The 15,277-nt window shown below is 34.3% G+C and overlaps 1 protein-coding gene across 2 annotated transcripts in view; it reads left to right on the forward strand.

The window, feature by feature from the left end:
• TAOK1 (TAO kinase 1) overlaps positions 1 to 15,277 on the forward strand; it is a 95,696-nt gene that overhangs the window by 50,805 nt on the left and 29,614 nt on the right. For both annotated transcript variants that reach the window (XM_020911779.2, XM_020911778.2), the window contains 5 exons: positions 404 to 500; positions 2,542 to 2,655; positions 7,412 to 7,503; positions 10,799 to 10,892; positions 13,987 to 14,068. In XM_020911779.2, coding sequence (XP_020767438.1) covers positions 404 to 500; positions 2,542 to 2,655; positions 7,412 to 7,503; positions 10,799 to 10,892; positions 13,987 to 14,068 — 479 coding nt within the window. The remainder of the gene's footprint in view (positions 1 to 403; positions 501 to 2,541; positions 2,656 to 7,411; positions 7,504 to 10,798; positions 10,893 to 13,986; positions 14,069 to 15,277) is intronic.

Raw genomic sequence — 15,277 nt, forward strand, 5'->3', positions numbered from 1 at the left:
AAAAAAGGTGATTTTTTTTTTCTCTCATTATGACTTAAATTTTTTTTTTGTATTCTTTGTCGTTCACCTTAATCTGTTCTTCTGTTCACAGTGAAGGTATATGAGAATAAAGGGAGAACATTTTTATTTTTGTTTTTGTAGTCACCAAATAATTGTTTATTTGTTGTCAAGTTAGACAAAAATTGGCTGTGAGCTATACTTCAACAGCTAGGTACAGCTGTATACTAGTTGTAAAGTTCAGTAGGCTTATTTTATTATCTTGGGGAGAATATCCCTTCTTGCTCAGTGTTAGTTTTTAAAAATTGCCCTATATATTAGGTATGCATATTTATTTATTTATTTTTGCATATTTATTTTAAAACAAAAATAAAAAGTATTTTCAAATAACTTTTTTTATTTTAAGTTCACAAAAAGCCATTACAAGAAGTGGAAATAGCAGCAATTACACATGGTGCTCTCCAGGGATTAGCCTACTTACATTCTCATACCATGATCCATAGGTAAGCACTGTGAAAATTATCATATACTAATAAGCAATGACTTGTTGCATTTACCAACCCTGAAACTTACTAACCATGAAATTTTGTTGGTTATAGCCAAATAAAAGCATTTCTTCTAAACTCGTTTTTTAGATTGTCCATGTTAAGAACAATGTACTGGTACACTTGATCTGTTTTATCTTTGTCTATAAGTTTTATCTTTGTCTATACATGATGCCAGACTTTCTGAAGTACAGGCGTACATTTTGTTGTGCTTTGCTTTATTTCACTTCACAGATACCTTGTTTTTACAAATTGAAAGTCTGTAGCAATCTTGTGTCAAGCAAGTCTGTCAGTGCCATTTTTCCAGTAGCATTTGCTCACTTTATTTTTCTGTCACATTTTGATAATTCTCACAGTATTTAAAACTTTTTCATCCTTCTTTTTTGTTACGGTGATCTGTGATCAGTGATCATTGATGTTACCATTATGATTGTTTTGGCATTTTTTAGCAGTAAAATATTTTAAAATTAAGTTATGTACATTGTTTTTTAAAGCAAGGCTATTGCGCACTAAGTAACCTGCACTGTAGTGTAAACATAACCTCTATGTGCTCTGAGAGGCCAGAAAGTTCCTATGACTTGCTTTATTGCATGCTCCCTTCTTAAGGAGAGCCTGGAATCAAACCTTAATATCTCTTAGATATTGCGTGTATGTGAGCTTTATAGATTTGTGGTAGAAATTTAATTGTGGAGTCATTTAATTTGGGGAAGGGAAAGGACGATAAGAGTTACAATAGTCTTATTACTTTTTTCATTTTACCAATGAAGAAACTGATCTCCCAATTTGTAACTAATTTCTCAAAGTTTACAAAGCCAGATAGATTTAGACTAGAACTAAACCTAAATCTTCTGAATTCCTGGTAACTGATAATGCCAGATTTATTCCATTGATTCCATGCTATGGATAAATAAAAGAGACTTAATACTTTTTATGCTTTTGAGTATTAATCCTTGATGATCCTTGATAATGAATAGTAACTTTAAGCAATTCTATAATGCATTTTTAGTGTTGACATTAGTTTTGCCTATTTTAGAAGAAAATTATCATATTTTGATTATATGTATGAATCAGGGAATACATGTTAAACTTTATAGTAGCATCAGGTCCTAGAGTAAGGTCCAGGAGAAATTTGCGTACTAGTAAATAAGTGAATAGAAGATTTGGAATTACAACCTAACTTCTTTGCACTCCGTGGCTTCTGGGATCTTAGTTCCCCTCCAGGAGTAGAACCTGGGCTCACAGCAGTGAAAGCACCAAGTTCTCACTGGACCACCAGAGAATTCCCTAAAGTACCCCTTCATTTAAAAAAAGAAATGAATGGAAGGAACATAGATTAATTTATGTTCGCTACAGTACTGTGGTAAGAACTGTACTATAGTAAGTGCTTAAGAACTTAGTTTTTCTGTTTTTGAAAGGATAATTGTATGTTATGGTGCTCATTGGACTTACAGTCCCATTTTATAAATATCCGTAATTTTCTACAGTCATGGATATTACATTATCCAAATGTTTGTTTTCATTTCATATTTAGTTAGGAAAACTATCCTAAGGTTTGGAAATGATTGGGGACATGAAATGCTTTTCTTTTTTTTTTTCTTTTACATTAAGGAGACTGCTCAGAAATTTACCGTTGTAAAGGAGTGGTCAGCTGTTTAAATTTAATTTTTAAAGCCATTTAAAACCATATTTGAAAAAAAAAAAACCGTATTTGTACCAATCAACAGGACCTCAAATACAGAGTTTACACTTTGATCACCTGAATGTCTGATTTTTGTTGCTGTTTTGCCTCCTCTCTTACAAAATTGTTACTAAGTATGAATTTTGTATTTTTTGTTTTCTATTTTGGATCCTAATTCTACCCAAACTGAGAGATTATCCTAGGACTTAATTATCTTGATTTCTCCTTTTCTATTTTACAAATTTTTATTTTATTTTTATCATGGTTTTACACAATCCAGTGAAGGAAAGAGAAATAATTTTTTGTGTTCCTTAAACTCAGAGATATCAAAGCAGGAAATATCCTTCTGACAGAGCCAGGCCAGGTGAAACTTGCTGACTTTGGATCTGCTTCCATGGCATCTCCTGCCAATTCTTTTGTGGGAACGCCATATTGGTAAGAATAATCTTATCTTGATTTGATCCTCATAATTGAAATTGTGTGTGGTGGTATACGGTTGTGCATTTTTTAAGATGTCTTATCTTTTTCCTGAAAATAAAATGTTATTTTGGACATTTTAAGTTTAAATATTATAGCTAATTTCAAATACAGATTTGGAGTGCTCCCTTTACATCCCCCAATTTTTTAAATTTGCCTCTTTCTACATTCTTTTCTATTATTTGCCATCATGTTGGGTGTGGGGACATTTAATAATTCAAGTGGGCAGAAGTGCTAAGTGGAGATTTTTGTATTTTCTTTAGATTTATGTTTACTGTATATCATTGATCTTCATACTAAGAATACCTGAAGACTGGTAGTGGACTTGGAGTTCTCTGGATTTTTTTTGTTTTTATTTTTATTATGGAGAATTTTAAAGATACTTAACACTTGACAAAAGTATAATGAACCCTTACATACCAGTCACTCAGCCCAACAATATTATCACATGGTCTGTCCTGCCCTATGCATTCACCTCTCCCTCTCTTCCTCTCTCCCCTCAGTTTGAAAGAAATTCTAGACACCATCTAAGTTTGTTACTCAGTTGGTAAGTCATGTCTGACTCTTTGCAACCCCATGGACTGCAGCAGGCTGGGCTCCCCGGTCTCCCGTTATCTCCTGGAGCTTGCTCACATTCATGTCCGTTGAGTTGGTGATGGATACTGTCTAACCATCTCATGCTGCTGCTCCCTGTCCTTCAGTCTTTCCCAGCATCAGGGTCTAATGAGTTGGATATTCACGTAAGGTGGCCAAAGCATTGGAGCTTCAGCATCAGTCCTTCCAATGAATATTCAGGGTTGATTTCCTTTAGGATTGACTGATTTGATCTCCTTGCGGTCCAAGGGACTCTCAAGAGTCTTTTCCAGCACCACAGTTCAAAAGCATCAATTCTTTGGTGCTCAGCCTTCTTTATGGTCCAGCTCTCACATTTGTACGTGCCTCCTGGAAAAACTGTGGTTTTGACAGTATGGACCTTTGTTGGCAGAGTGATGTCTCTGCTTTTTAATAAGTTGTCAGATTTGTCATAACTTTCCTTTCAAGAAGCAAGCATCTTTTAATCTCATGGTTGCAGTCACCATTCACAGTGATTTTGGAGCCCATGAAAATAGAATCATCTGATTTTACCCATAAATAATTTATTATTAATGTTAACAAATTTGAAGGGAATAATTTTCCAGATCTTCAACTTTCAAATGTATCTTCTCTCTCTGTGTATACTGAAAGTGGTGTCTTAGGCCCACTATGTCATCTTTTCACCTGCCTTTCAAATCTCCCTTCTCCTGCTTTATAAAAGAAAGGATTCTAACCCACCCTGAATATTGCAGTGATTCATTGCTCTGGAATATCAGAGCCTCAAAGCTCCACCAGAGGAACAATTTGAGAACATATAGGATCTGTCAGATATATTGAAGTCAGGACACAAACTCTTGGCAAGTCCTTGTGCCTTTCCAGTCATCTCTCTTCTGTTTCTTTTACCCCTTGCTTATTCTTTCTCCCCAGTTATCCCCCTTCCCTTCTTTTTCCCTAATGTAGAATTTATAACTCTGACATGGTTGTCATGGTGACGCATTTACATGTTATTTGCATTGAATTCAGACTTTCTGGCACAAAGTGATTCTGGTTTAACTGATTGATATGACCTTGAAGACTGCCTTTGCTAATTATATTACACAGCAGTGTTTTTAACAAATTGTGTGAACTAGTTCTGCAACCCCAAGTTTTGAGCATCTTTAAAGCACATATATTCTGTGTGTGTGTTTGTGTGTGGACACACACTGTGCATTATATCCTTTGCAACTGTTTATAAAATTTATGTATCAGTTCAAAAATGTGCAAGGGATACATAGTTTTTATAAATTCTTTGAAGGTAAATAATGAATAAAAAAATTTGAAGACCGCTACTCTTGATGACCAAAAATTTCTTATGTAAAACCCTAGTTTAGATAGAGTCCCCTCTTCTCTATAAAAAAGGGCTTTGTGAGTGAATATTTCTTAGTGCTTCCCCTCTTTAGACATCAGTGACAAATATTAAATATTAAAAACACCCTCAAATGTTCTGCAATAAAGAACAAATTACTCATTTAATTTTTCCTAACTGTAATTTCTCAAACTTAGTTCAACATCTTAAAGAACACATTGGAAATACCCTGCTATTGACAATAGAAAGTTTACAATAAAGTGAATATATTTAAAAATTTGTGTATAGTACATTTGGAACACAGGAACTAAGCTCATATTTATATGTCTTTCCACAAATGCACATGGGTACCTGTTACCCACATACACAAGTGTACCTGGTAATAATCTTATTGATGCAGCCAGCAACTGTGCTTAATACCAAATTACATACGAAGTAAAAGGTAAAGCATCATAGGAACATTAGATCCTAGTTAAAGACAGGAGAAAAGGAAAGATATCCCATTTAAATACAGAGTTCCAAGGAATAGCAAGGAGCAATAAAAAAGCCTTCTTCAGTGATCAGTGCAAAGAAATAGAGGAAAACAATAGAATGGGAAAGACTAGAGATGTCTTCAAGAAAATTAGAGATCCTAAGGGAACATTTTATGCAAAGATGGGCACAATAAAGGACAGAAATGGTATGGACCTTACAGAAGCAGAAGATATTAAGAAGAGGTGGCAAGAATACATAGAAGAACTATATTAAAAATATCTTCATGATGCAGATAACCTTGGTGGTCTGATCACTCACCTAGAATCAGACATCTTGGAATGCAAAGTCAAGTGGGTCTTAGGAAGCGTTACTACTATGAAAGCTAGTGGAGGTGATGGAATTCTAATTGAGCTATTCCAAATTCTAAAAGATGATGTTGTGAAAGTGCTGCACTCAATATGCCAGCAAATCTGGAAAACTCAGCAGTGGCCACAGGACTGGAAAAGGTCAGTTTTCATTCTAATTCCTAAGAAAGGCAATGCCAAAGAATGTGCAGACTACCGCATAATTGCACTTACCTCACATACTAGTAAAGTAATCCTCAAAATTCTCCAAGCCAGGTTTCAACAGTATGTGAACTGTGAACTTCCAGATGTTCAAGCTGTATTCAGAAAAGGCAGAGGAACCAAAGATCAAATTGCCAACATCTGTTGGATCATTGGAAAAGCAAGAGAGTTCCAGAAAAACATCTACTTCTGCTTTGTTGATTATGCCAAAGCCTTTGACTGTGTGAATCACAACAAACTGTGGAACATTCTTTAAGAGATGGGAATACCAGACCACTTGACCTACCTCCTGAGAAATCTGTATGCAGGTTAAGAAGCAACAGTTAGAACTGGACCTGGAACAACGGACTGGTTCCAAATGGGGAAAGGAGTACGTCAAGGCTATATATTGTCACCCTGCTTATTTAACTTATATGCAGAGTACATCATGAGAAATGCTGGGCTGGATGAAGCGCAAGCTGGAATCAAGATTGCCAGGAGAAATATCAGTAACCTCAGATATGCAGATGAGTTCACCCTTATGGCAGAAAGTGAAGAAGAGCTAAAGAGCCTCTTGATGAAAGTGAAAGAGGAGAGTGAAAAAGCTGACTTAAAGCTCAGCACTCAAAAAACGAAGATCATGACATCCAGTCCCATCACTCCATGGCAAATCAATGGAGAAACGATGGAAATAGTGAGAGACTATTTTCTTGGGCTCCAAAATCACTGCAGATGGTGACGGCAGCCATGAAATTAAAAGATTCTTGCTCCTTGGAAGCAGAGCTATGACTAGCCTAGACAACATATTAAAAAGCAAAGACATTACTTTGCCAACAAAGGTCTGTCTAGTCAAAGCTATGCTAGGAAAGATTGAAGGCGGGAGGAGAAGGGGATGACAGAGGATGAGATGGTTGAATGGCTTCACCGACTTGATGGACATGAGTTTGAGCAAGCTCTGGGAGTTAGTGATGGACAGGGAAGCCTGGCAAGCTGCAGTCCATGGGGTCGCAAAGAGTTGGACATGACTGAGTGACTGAACTGAAAGAGAGGAATTAGCTTTTTTTCGGCCATGCTTGATCTCTCTGGTCTGGGAGCATGGAGTTTTAACTGAACTCTCAGGGAAGTCCCGTGTTTCATTTTATAACCAAGACACATATTGGTTGGTTATAAAGTTAACAATGTAGTGATGATTTTAGTTATCAGCTACCCTAACCACTTTTATTATGGAACACTATTCTAATTTGAAAGAAGACTGACAAGCTATGGTTATTCATTGTTGGATAGTGTGACAGATACTTTCTGGAATACGTGGAGTGAACTTATCATTTCAAAGGAAGCAACTGATGGTATTCAGTGCCAGTGACAAAATTCCCTCTTTCAAGCAAAAATTAGATGGAATCCTGAGACCAGAGTGTTTGAGAATCACTGTCCTCAAGGATATACAATATTCGAATCTGCAAACTTGAACAGATAACAGCATACTGCCTTGCTGTCAGGCATCCTTCCTTTAGGATGCTGTTACATGATCATGATAGATGGTGAGAATGAGTCTCACACTATACATGCAAAGGTAAAAATTTACCTCACAACCTGAAATGCATTTATTTTTCATATTGAATATTATTATGTCCAGATGTCTTGCCAGGAATCCACACAGGTGTTCTCTATATAGATAGTCATTATCTATCTATCTATATATCTATATATAGTCATTATAGTTTTAAAAGAATAGCATACATTTTTTGTAACTTCAATTTAAATGACATTTGTTTTTTAGGATGGCCCCAGAAGTAATTTTAGCCATGGATGAAGGACAGTATGATGGAAAAGTAGATGTATGGTCTCTTGGTATAACATGTATTGAATTAGGTAAGCATGTTCTTTATTACTATGTAGTAAGTTTTGATCTGTGTTTTACCTCAATTTCTATACCAAATTATAGCTTTTTATTTTTTATGTTGGTCGCTAAAGGGAGCAATATATTTTAAAGGTTTCATTTTGGTTATCTGATACATATATATTAGGTTATGTATATAGGTTATATATAATATATTAGGTTATGTATATTATATTTGCTCTGTTAAATTAGATCTTAAATAATTTCCCACTGTAGAATTGTCTTAATATTAATGAATACTTGTTAAACACTTGGATTATATGTATGATTGCTAGATTTGCCATCTACAGATGGTCTCTAAAGCATTTATGAGTTACTTACCTTTACCTGAGGTGGTTATTACTTTGATTTAGATATGTGAATCTGTCTGCCCACATATTATAGCAGTTTGATTTTATGCCTACATTTTGTTCTGTTGCATATAAATGGAACTGTGTTTAAAGCAGTGGACCATCTCATAGCTTATGTCTTATGACCAAGAAATCTTAAAAGTGCAAGATTTTCCATAGGTGGGTTTATATGCTTGATTACAGTTAATCTGATGAAAAAGATCCCTAGTTTGTTTTTTTGAGGCATGATTATACAATGGTGTTTATAAAAATAAATCTACCACTTTTTCTGGTTATAAAAGTATATATTGAGGGTATAAAATTTCAGAACTTTAAAAGGAAAATAAATCAAAAGAACTATTAACTACAGTAATTTGTTACTGGATACACAAGATAGAAAGATGCAAACTGTGACGTGAAAGATACAGAGAAGAGTCCAAACATAACACTAAAGATCACAAACGGAGGAGAGCAAGAAAAAAAGAAAGGAACAAAGGAATTATGAAACAGCCGGAAACCAGTTAACAAAATGGTAATGGGTACATATGCTTATCAGTAATTAATTGTAAGTGGACTAAATTCTCCAATCAAAAGAAATCAAACGACTGAATGGATGAAAATACAAAACCCATCTATATATTGCCTACATGAGACTCACTCCAGATGTGAGGGACACGTGGAGACTGAAAGTGAGGAATGGAAGAAGATATTCCATGTAAATAGAAACCAAAAGAATACTGGGTTTCTTGTTCAGTCTCTTAGCTGTGTTCAGTTCTTTGCAACCCCATCGACTCCAGCTCGCCAGGCTTCTCTGTCCTTTACCATCTCTCAGAACTTGCCCAGACTTATTGTTCATTGAGTCAGGGATGCCATCCAACTCTCTTGTCCTCTGTCGTCTGCTTCTCCTCCTGCCTTCAATCTTTCCCAGTATCCGGGTTTTTCCTAATGAGTTGGCTCTTCGCATCAGGTGGCCAAAGTATTGGAGCTTCAGCTCCAGCATCAGTCCTTCCAGTGAATATTCAGGGTTGATTTCCTTTAGGATTGACTGGTTTGATCTCCATGCAGTCCAAGAGACTCTCAAGAGTCTTCTCCAACACCATAGTTCAAAAGCCTCAAACAAAATAGACTTTAAAAATATCAGACAAAATAGACTTTAAAAACAAAGACTATCAGACAAAGTAGACTTTAAAACAGAGACTGTGGAGGAGGAAATGGCAACCCACTCCAGTATTCTTGTCTGGAAAATTCCATGGACAGAGAAACTTGGTGGGCTTCAGGCTCTCAAAGACTGTAGGATCTTAGTTCCCTAAACTTCATCCCACAGCTATGAAAGCACCAAGTATTAAGCACTAGACAGCCAGGGAATCCTTGTCACATCTTAAGATGTCAGTTACCTGAGTGTAAACCTCATCACAGCACCACATTATATACTTGAAAGTTGCAAGAGACTGGTCCTTAAATGTTCTCATCACCAAAAAAGAAATAAGAATTGTGTGATGGGATGGAGGTGTTAGCTAATGCTATGGTGGGAATTGTTTTGCCATATATAAATGTATCTAATCAATGCATTGTACTCCTTAAACTTACACAATGTTATATATTAATTATATCTCAATAAAGCTGGAGAAAAAAATTTTTAATAAAAGAGGCTGCAATAAGAGACAATATATAATATTACATAATGACAAAGAGGTCAGTTCAGCAGGGGATATAACATTTGTAAATATTTATGTACCCATCATAGGATCACCTAAATGTCTAAAACAATATAAACAGACCTAAAGGGAGAAATCAACAGCCACACAATAATAGTAGCATAGATGCACAAATCGTCAACAAAATATTAGCTAACTAAATGCAATGATACAGTAAAAGGATCATACACCATGATCAAGTGGGATTTATTCCAAGGATCAAGGATGGTTCAAAATCCACAAATCAATCGGTATGAGACATCACATTAACAAAACGAAGGATAAAAATCATACAGTGATCTCAATAGATGCAGAAAAAGCTTTAGACAAAATTCAACATCATTTTTGATTAACTTAAGTGATCAAAGTGAATACTATCAGTAATGGAACCATTTGAAATCATATATTATTTCATAGAATAAATTTGAAAAATATTTACTTCTGTAATATTTCTATCAAAGTTGTATGACCCAAATTTAATCATTAGAACCAACCAAAATTGAGGGATATTGAAGAGTCTTCTATACTTCAAAATAATCAAGGTAGTGACTTCAGCTGTCACCTTGAGTCTGGATAAAGAAAAGGAAATTCAACCCAAAATAAGCATAACAAAGAATAAAAATATCAAAGCAGAAATCAGTTAAATAGAAGCAGAGGAGCAGTAGAGATCAGTGAAACTAAAAACTACTTCTTTGAGAAGATTAATAAAATTGATAAACCTCTAGTTCAACTGATCAGGAAAAGAAGAGAGAAGACACAAAGCCGTATCAGAAATAAGATATGACATCACTACAGATTTTACAGGTATTAAAAGTGTCATAAGAAAATACTGTGAACAGCTTTATGTTAATAAATTTAACAACTTAGATAAAGTAGCTTCCTTGAAGGATACAAATGACTAAAGGACACTTACGCTACTGAGGACATTATTGGAATACTTGATTGAAACTTAAATGGGGTTTGAGGATTAGACGATAGTCATGTATCAGTGTTAATGGTCTAATTTAGTGGATGTGTTACATTTTTTAGTAGAATATGAAAATATGTTTCAGAAAATAAATGCTAAAATATTTAGGAATGGTGGAGCATCCGGCCAGCAATTTACTGCACATTGATTGACTTGAAAAAATTCTTTGAACTCTACTTGAAGTTTAAAATTATTTTTAAAAAAACAAAAAACAGTACTTGTATGTCCCTGTTTAACAGGCATATATTTTACCAGGAAAGTTTTCTTTCTTTTACAGCGGAAAGGAAACCTCCTTTATTTAATATGAATGCAATGAGTGCCTTATATCACATAGCCCAAAATGAATCCCCTACACTACAGTCTAACGAATGGTGAGTATTGCTAAGAGATATATTATTCAACATTGTATAAATTAAATGTTTCTTCATAATGTTATCAAAGTGATTTCATTTCAATTAGGTAAAATGTATTACTGAAAAAGTATTAAAATAGGTTCTATCATGTTTATCCTTTATTATGTGTGCTTTTCTTAGCACATATATGACTCAGTTCAGAAATAAAGGATAGATGATACCACATAGAAGCAAAAAGTATTTGCTTTTTACAAAAAATATTTAGTTTTTTGAACTTCGGACACATGTAACTCTAATTATATAATAAATAGCATGATTTAAACATAATATTTTACAACTGAAATATAGATTGCCACAACGTGTAGTGATGTTCAGTTGGGGAATGGTTTATAATTTATATACCATATGGTTTGATTTATCAGAATTACCAGGTAAATTCATAATTTTGGAATCATTCTAATTGTCATTATGACATTTATTATTTGAATTGCTTAATGTTTTTCTGTGGCTTCCTTGATTTGAAAAATTAAGTTCATTCGTGTAAAAAGCTTATAGAGACCTGATTGACAGTTTTAAAAAACCAGGATTTTCATCAGTGATAGAAAATTTTAGTGGAAAATTAATTCCTCATGGGTATCAAACATTTGAAAAATTCTAAGGAAATAAACAGCCACAGTCATCAAGATGGTATGGTACTGGCCCAAAGACAGAAATATAGATCAATGGAACAGAATAGAAAGCCCAGAGATAAATCCATGAACCTATGGACACCTTATCTTCGACAAAGGAGGCAAGAATATACAATGGAAAAAAGACAACCTCTTTAACAAGTGGTGCTAGGAAAACTGGTCAACCGCTTGTAAAAGAATGAAACTAGAACACTTTCTAACACCATACACAAAAATAAACTCAAAATGGATTAAAGATCTAAATGTAAGACCAGAAACTATAAAACTCCTAGAGGAGAACATAGGCAAAACACTCTCTGACGTAAATCACAGCAGGATCCTCTATGACCCACTTCCCAGAATATTGGAAATAAAAGCAAAAATAAACAAATGGGACCTAATTAAACTTAAAAGCTTTTGCACAACAAAGGAAACTATAAGCAAGGTGAAAAGACAGCCCTCAGAATGGGAGAAAATAATAGCAAACGAAGCAACAAAGGATTAATTTCAAAAATACACAAGCAACTCCTGCAGCTCAATTCCAGAAAAATAAATGACCCAATCAAAAAATGGGCCAAAGAACTAAACAGACATTTCTCCAAAGAAGACATACAGATGGCAAAAAAAACACATGAAAAGATGCTCAACATCACTCATTATCAGAGAAATGCAAATCAAAACCACAATGAGGTACCATTACACGCCAGTCAGGATGGCTGCTATCCAAAAGTCTACAAGCAATAAATGCTGGAGAGGGTGTGGAGAAAAGGGAACCCTCTTACACTGTTGGTGGGAATGCCAACTAGTACAGCCACTATGGAGAACAGTGTGGAGATTTCTTTAAAAACTGGAATTAGAACTGCCATATGACCCAGCAATCCCACTCCTGGGCATACACACTGAGGAAACCGGATCTGGAAGATACACGTGCACCCCAATGTTCCTCGAAGCACTGTTTATAATAGCCAGGACATGGAAGCAACCTAGATGCCCATCAGCCGACGAATGGATAAGGAAGCTGTGGTACATATACACCATGGAATGTTACTCAGTCATTAAAAAGAATTCATTTGAATCAGTTCTAATGAGATGGATGAAACTGGAGCCTGTTATACAGAGTGAAGTAAGCCAGAAAGATAAAGACCATTACAGTATACTAACACATATATATGGAATTTAGGAAGATGGTAATGATAACCCTATATGCAAAACAGAAAAAGAGACACAGATGTACAGAACAGACTTTGGGACTCTGTGAGAGAAGGCGAGGGTGGGATGTTCTGAGAGAATAACATCGAAACATGTATATTATCTAGGGTGAAACAGATCACCAGCTCAGGCTGGATGCATGAGACAAGTGCTCGGGCCTGGTGCACTGGGAAGAAATCGGGTGGAGAGGGAGGTGGGAGGGGGGATCGGGATGGGGAATACATGTAAATCCATGGCTGATTCATGTCAATGTGTGATAAAAACCACTACAATATTGTAAAGTAATTAGCCTCCAACTAATAAAAATAAATGAAAAAAAATTAAATATTGTAAAGTTCTAGATAGATGCATTAGTTGCTGATACTTTATTTTTAATAATTGAAGAAATTTAATAAATAATTTATTAAATAATAAATTTAATAGTAAATAATAGACCAATGATAAGGCTTAACTAACATTCATAAGTCTTAGTACTTAAGTAAATACACATAAAAGGAATCTTTTGGCACAGTTTAGTATTATGATACATATAAATAATAAATAAATTGAACAGATTGTCTACGCACTGTGTTTGATACTTCAGGGATTCAAAAAAGAATTTCTTTTTTTCCTATAAGGAACTTAAAATCTTACTTAGATATTGAAGACAAACACCGATGGAGTAGTAATTACTTAATACTCTTTGAATTCTCATCAGTAACATTATACAATAATAATGGGTTACAGACTTCCAATGTTTTAAATGTTTCAAAAAGAAATCTCAGCTGATTTTCTGGATTTAATGGAAGTTATATCCATTTGCTCAGGGATACCAAATACTTAAGCTTTATGGAGTGCTTCTTCCAAAGCAAATGGAGTAATACTCTAAATCACACTATACAGAAGATGTGAGAAAGAAGAGAGAGAGGTGGTTTATAGGGACAAAAATAATAAGAAAGTTATCCTAGATTTGAATGCAAAAAAGAAAATATTGGCTTTTCTAACTTTCCCTCAACATAGAATGTGTTGTGATATTTTAATTGGGGGAGCAGAAATTTATCTTTAGAAAATGGCGAAGACTCATTGACTGCTTTAGATAACTTTTCATTGACATATATGAAATATATCTATATCTGCTTTTTTTTTTATTGTTTCATTTCCATCCCCACCTCCACCAGTTGGCACATGCTTTGTTTTGCTGATGTGTTTTTAAAGGAAATAGCAATGTGTTCACTTGATACTTTCCTTTACAATAGGTCTGATTATTTTCGCAACTTTGTAGATTCTTGCCTCCAGAAAATCCCTCAAGATCGCCCTACATCAGAGGAACTTTTAAAGGTCAGTTCAATTATACTGTTTTCTACCCCTAAGAAATTTTTTTAATGTGTTATTTTTCTTTGATTTGGAATCAGTATTAGGTATGCGCTACTGGTTTTTAACTAAAATACTAATTGTGTATTCTATTAAAGTAATATGAAGGAAATAGAAATGATATGTGATGTATTTACATAAATATTGTTAGAGAAAAGAGATTTTAAAGGAAATTGTTAAAATGGATATCATATTTTTGTTTCTGTTTTGAAAGTAAATTTTTCTAACTTAGCAATGAAACGATTTTTTAAATCATGTGAACCCTTCAGATTTCACAGTTTCATTGCCTCGTTTAAATATGAGATTTATATGCTTCCTGTTCTCAAAAATTTATTATTTCACTTGGCAGTTGACCATTGTATCAATAGCAGTAATAGTGTGTTGAGCTTAATATAGTTAAAACATCTAGATAAAGCAGTGGTAAAATGTGATTTGATTTTCTTTGTGACCCTAAGAAGTCTTATTGGCTTTTCACTATAAAATTTAAGTAGCCTATTTTTGCATGAATGTTTTACAATTTCAAATGGATTGTTTATTTTCATCAATGCACCTCAGTTAAAGTTACAAAGAAATTGAAAGGATCTTATATATTAAATAGTATTATTTGAAACTTTAGTGTGTAGAAGAGCAGTACTGATTTTCAATAATGCTTGAGGAATTTTAGGCAATAAGCTCACTCATATGCTAAGAAATGAAAACCTGACTAAATTGGTACTCAAAATAGCAACAAAAGCTTTGGTATAGTTGGGAATTATATTAGTGAAAAATAAGCAAGATCTGTATGTAGAAAACTGGCAGACTTAGAAATATAAGATATGATGTTGGGGTAAGAATATGGAATATTGTATTGATAAATAGTGATACATACCAAGCTAAGGCTCGGGAAAAAGGAAGAATGTGACTTGTTTCTCATACTTGCCCAATATAGGTGAAAGTAGCTCTTTGGGTATAACCCAACCTACCAAGCCCAGGTATTTGGTAATTGGTCATTAGGTTCCAAGTGTGAATATAGTGTTCATTTACCTAGTTGATAGCATATATTGGCACAGCCTTATTGGAAATGATAGGAAATACCTAGCAAGTATTTCTTTCCCTTTGGCCTGACATTTCTTTCATGATTCATCATAAAGAAAAAAATAGAAAAAAATTCTAATGAATTTTAAAAAATTTTAAAGA

Source organism: Odocoileus virginianus, chromosome 17, assembly GCF_023699985.2.
Source record: "Odocoileus virginianus isolate 20LAN1187 ecotype Illinois chromosome 17, Ovbor_1.2, whole genome shotgun sequence".
Taxonomy (NCBI): domain Eukaryota; kingdom Metazoa; phylum Chordata; class Mammalia; order Artiodactyla; family Cervidae; genus Odocoileus; species Odocoileus virginianus.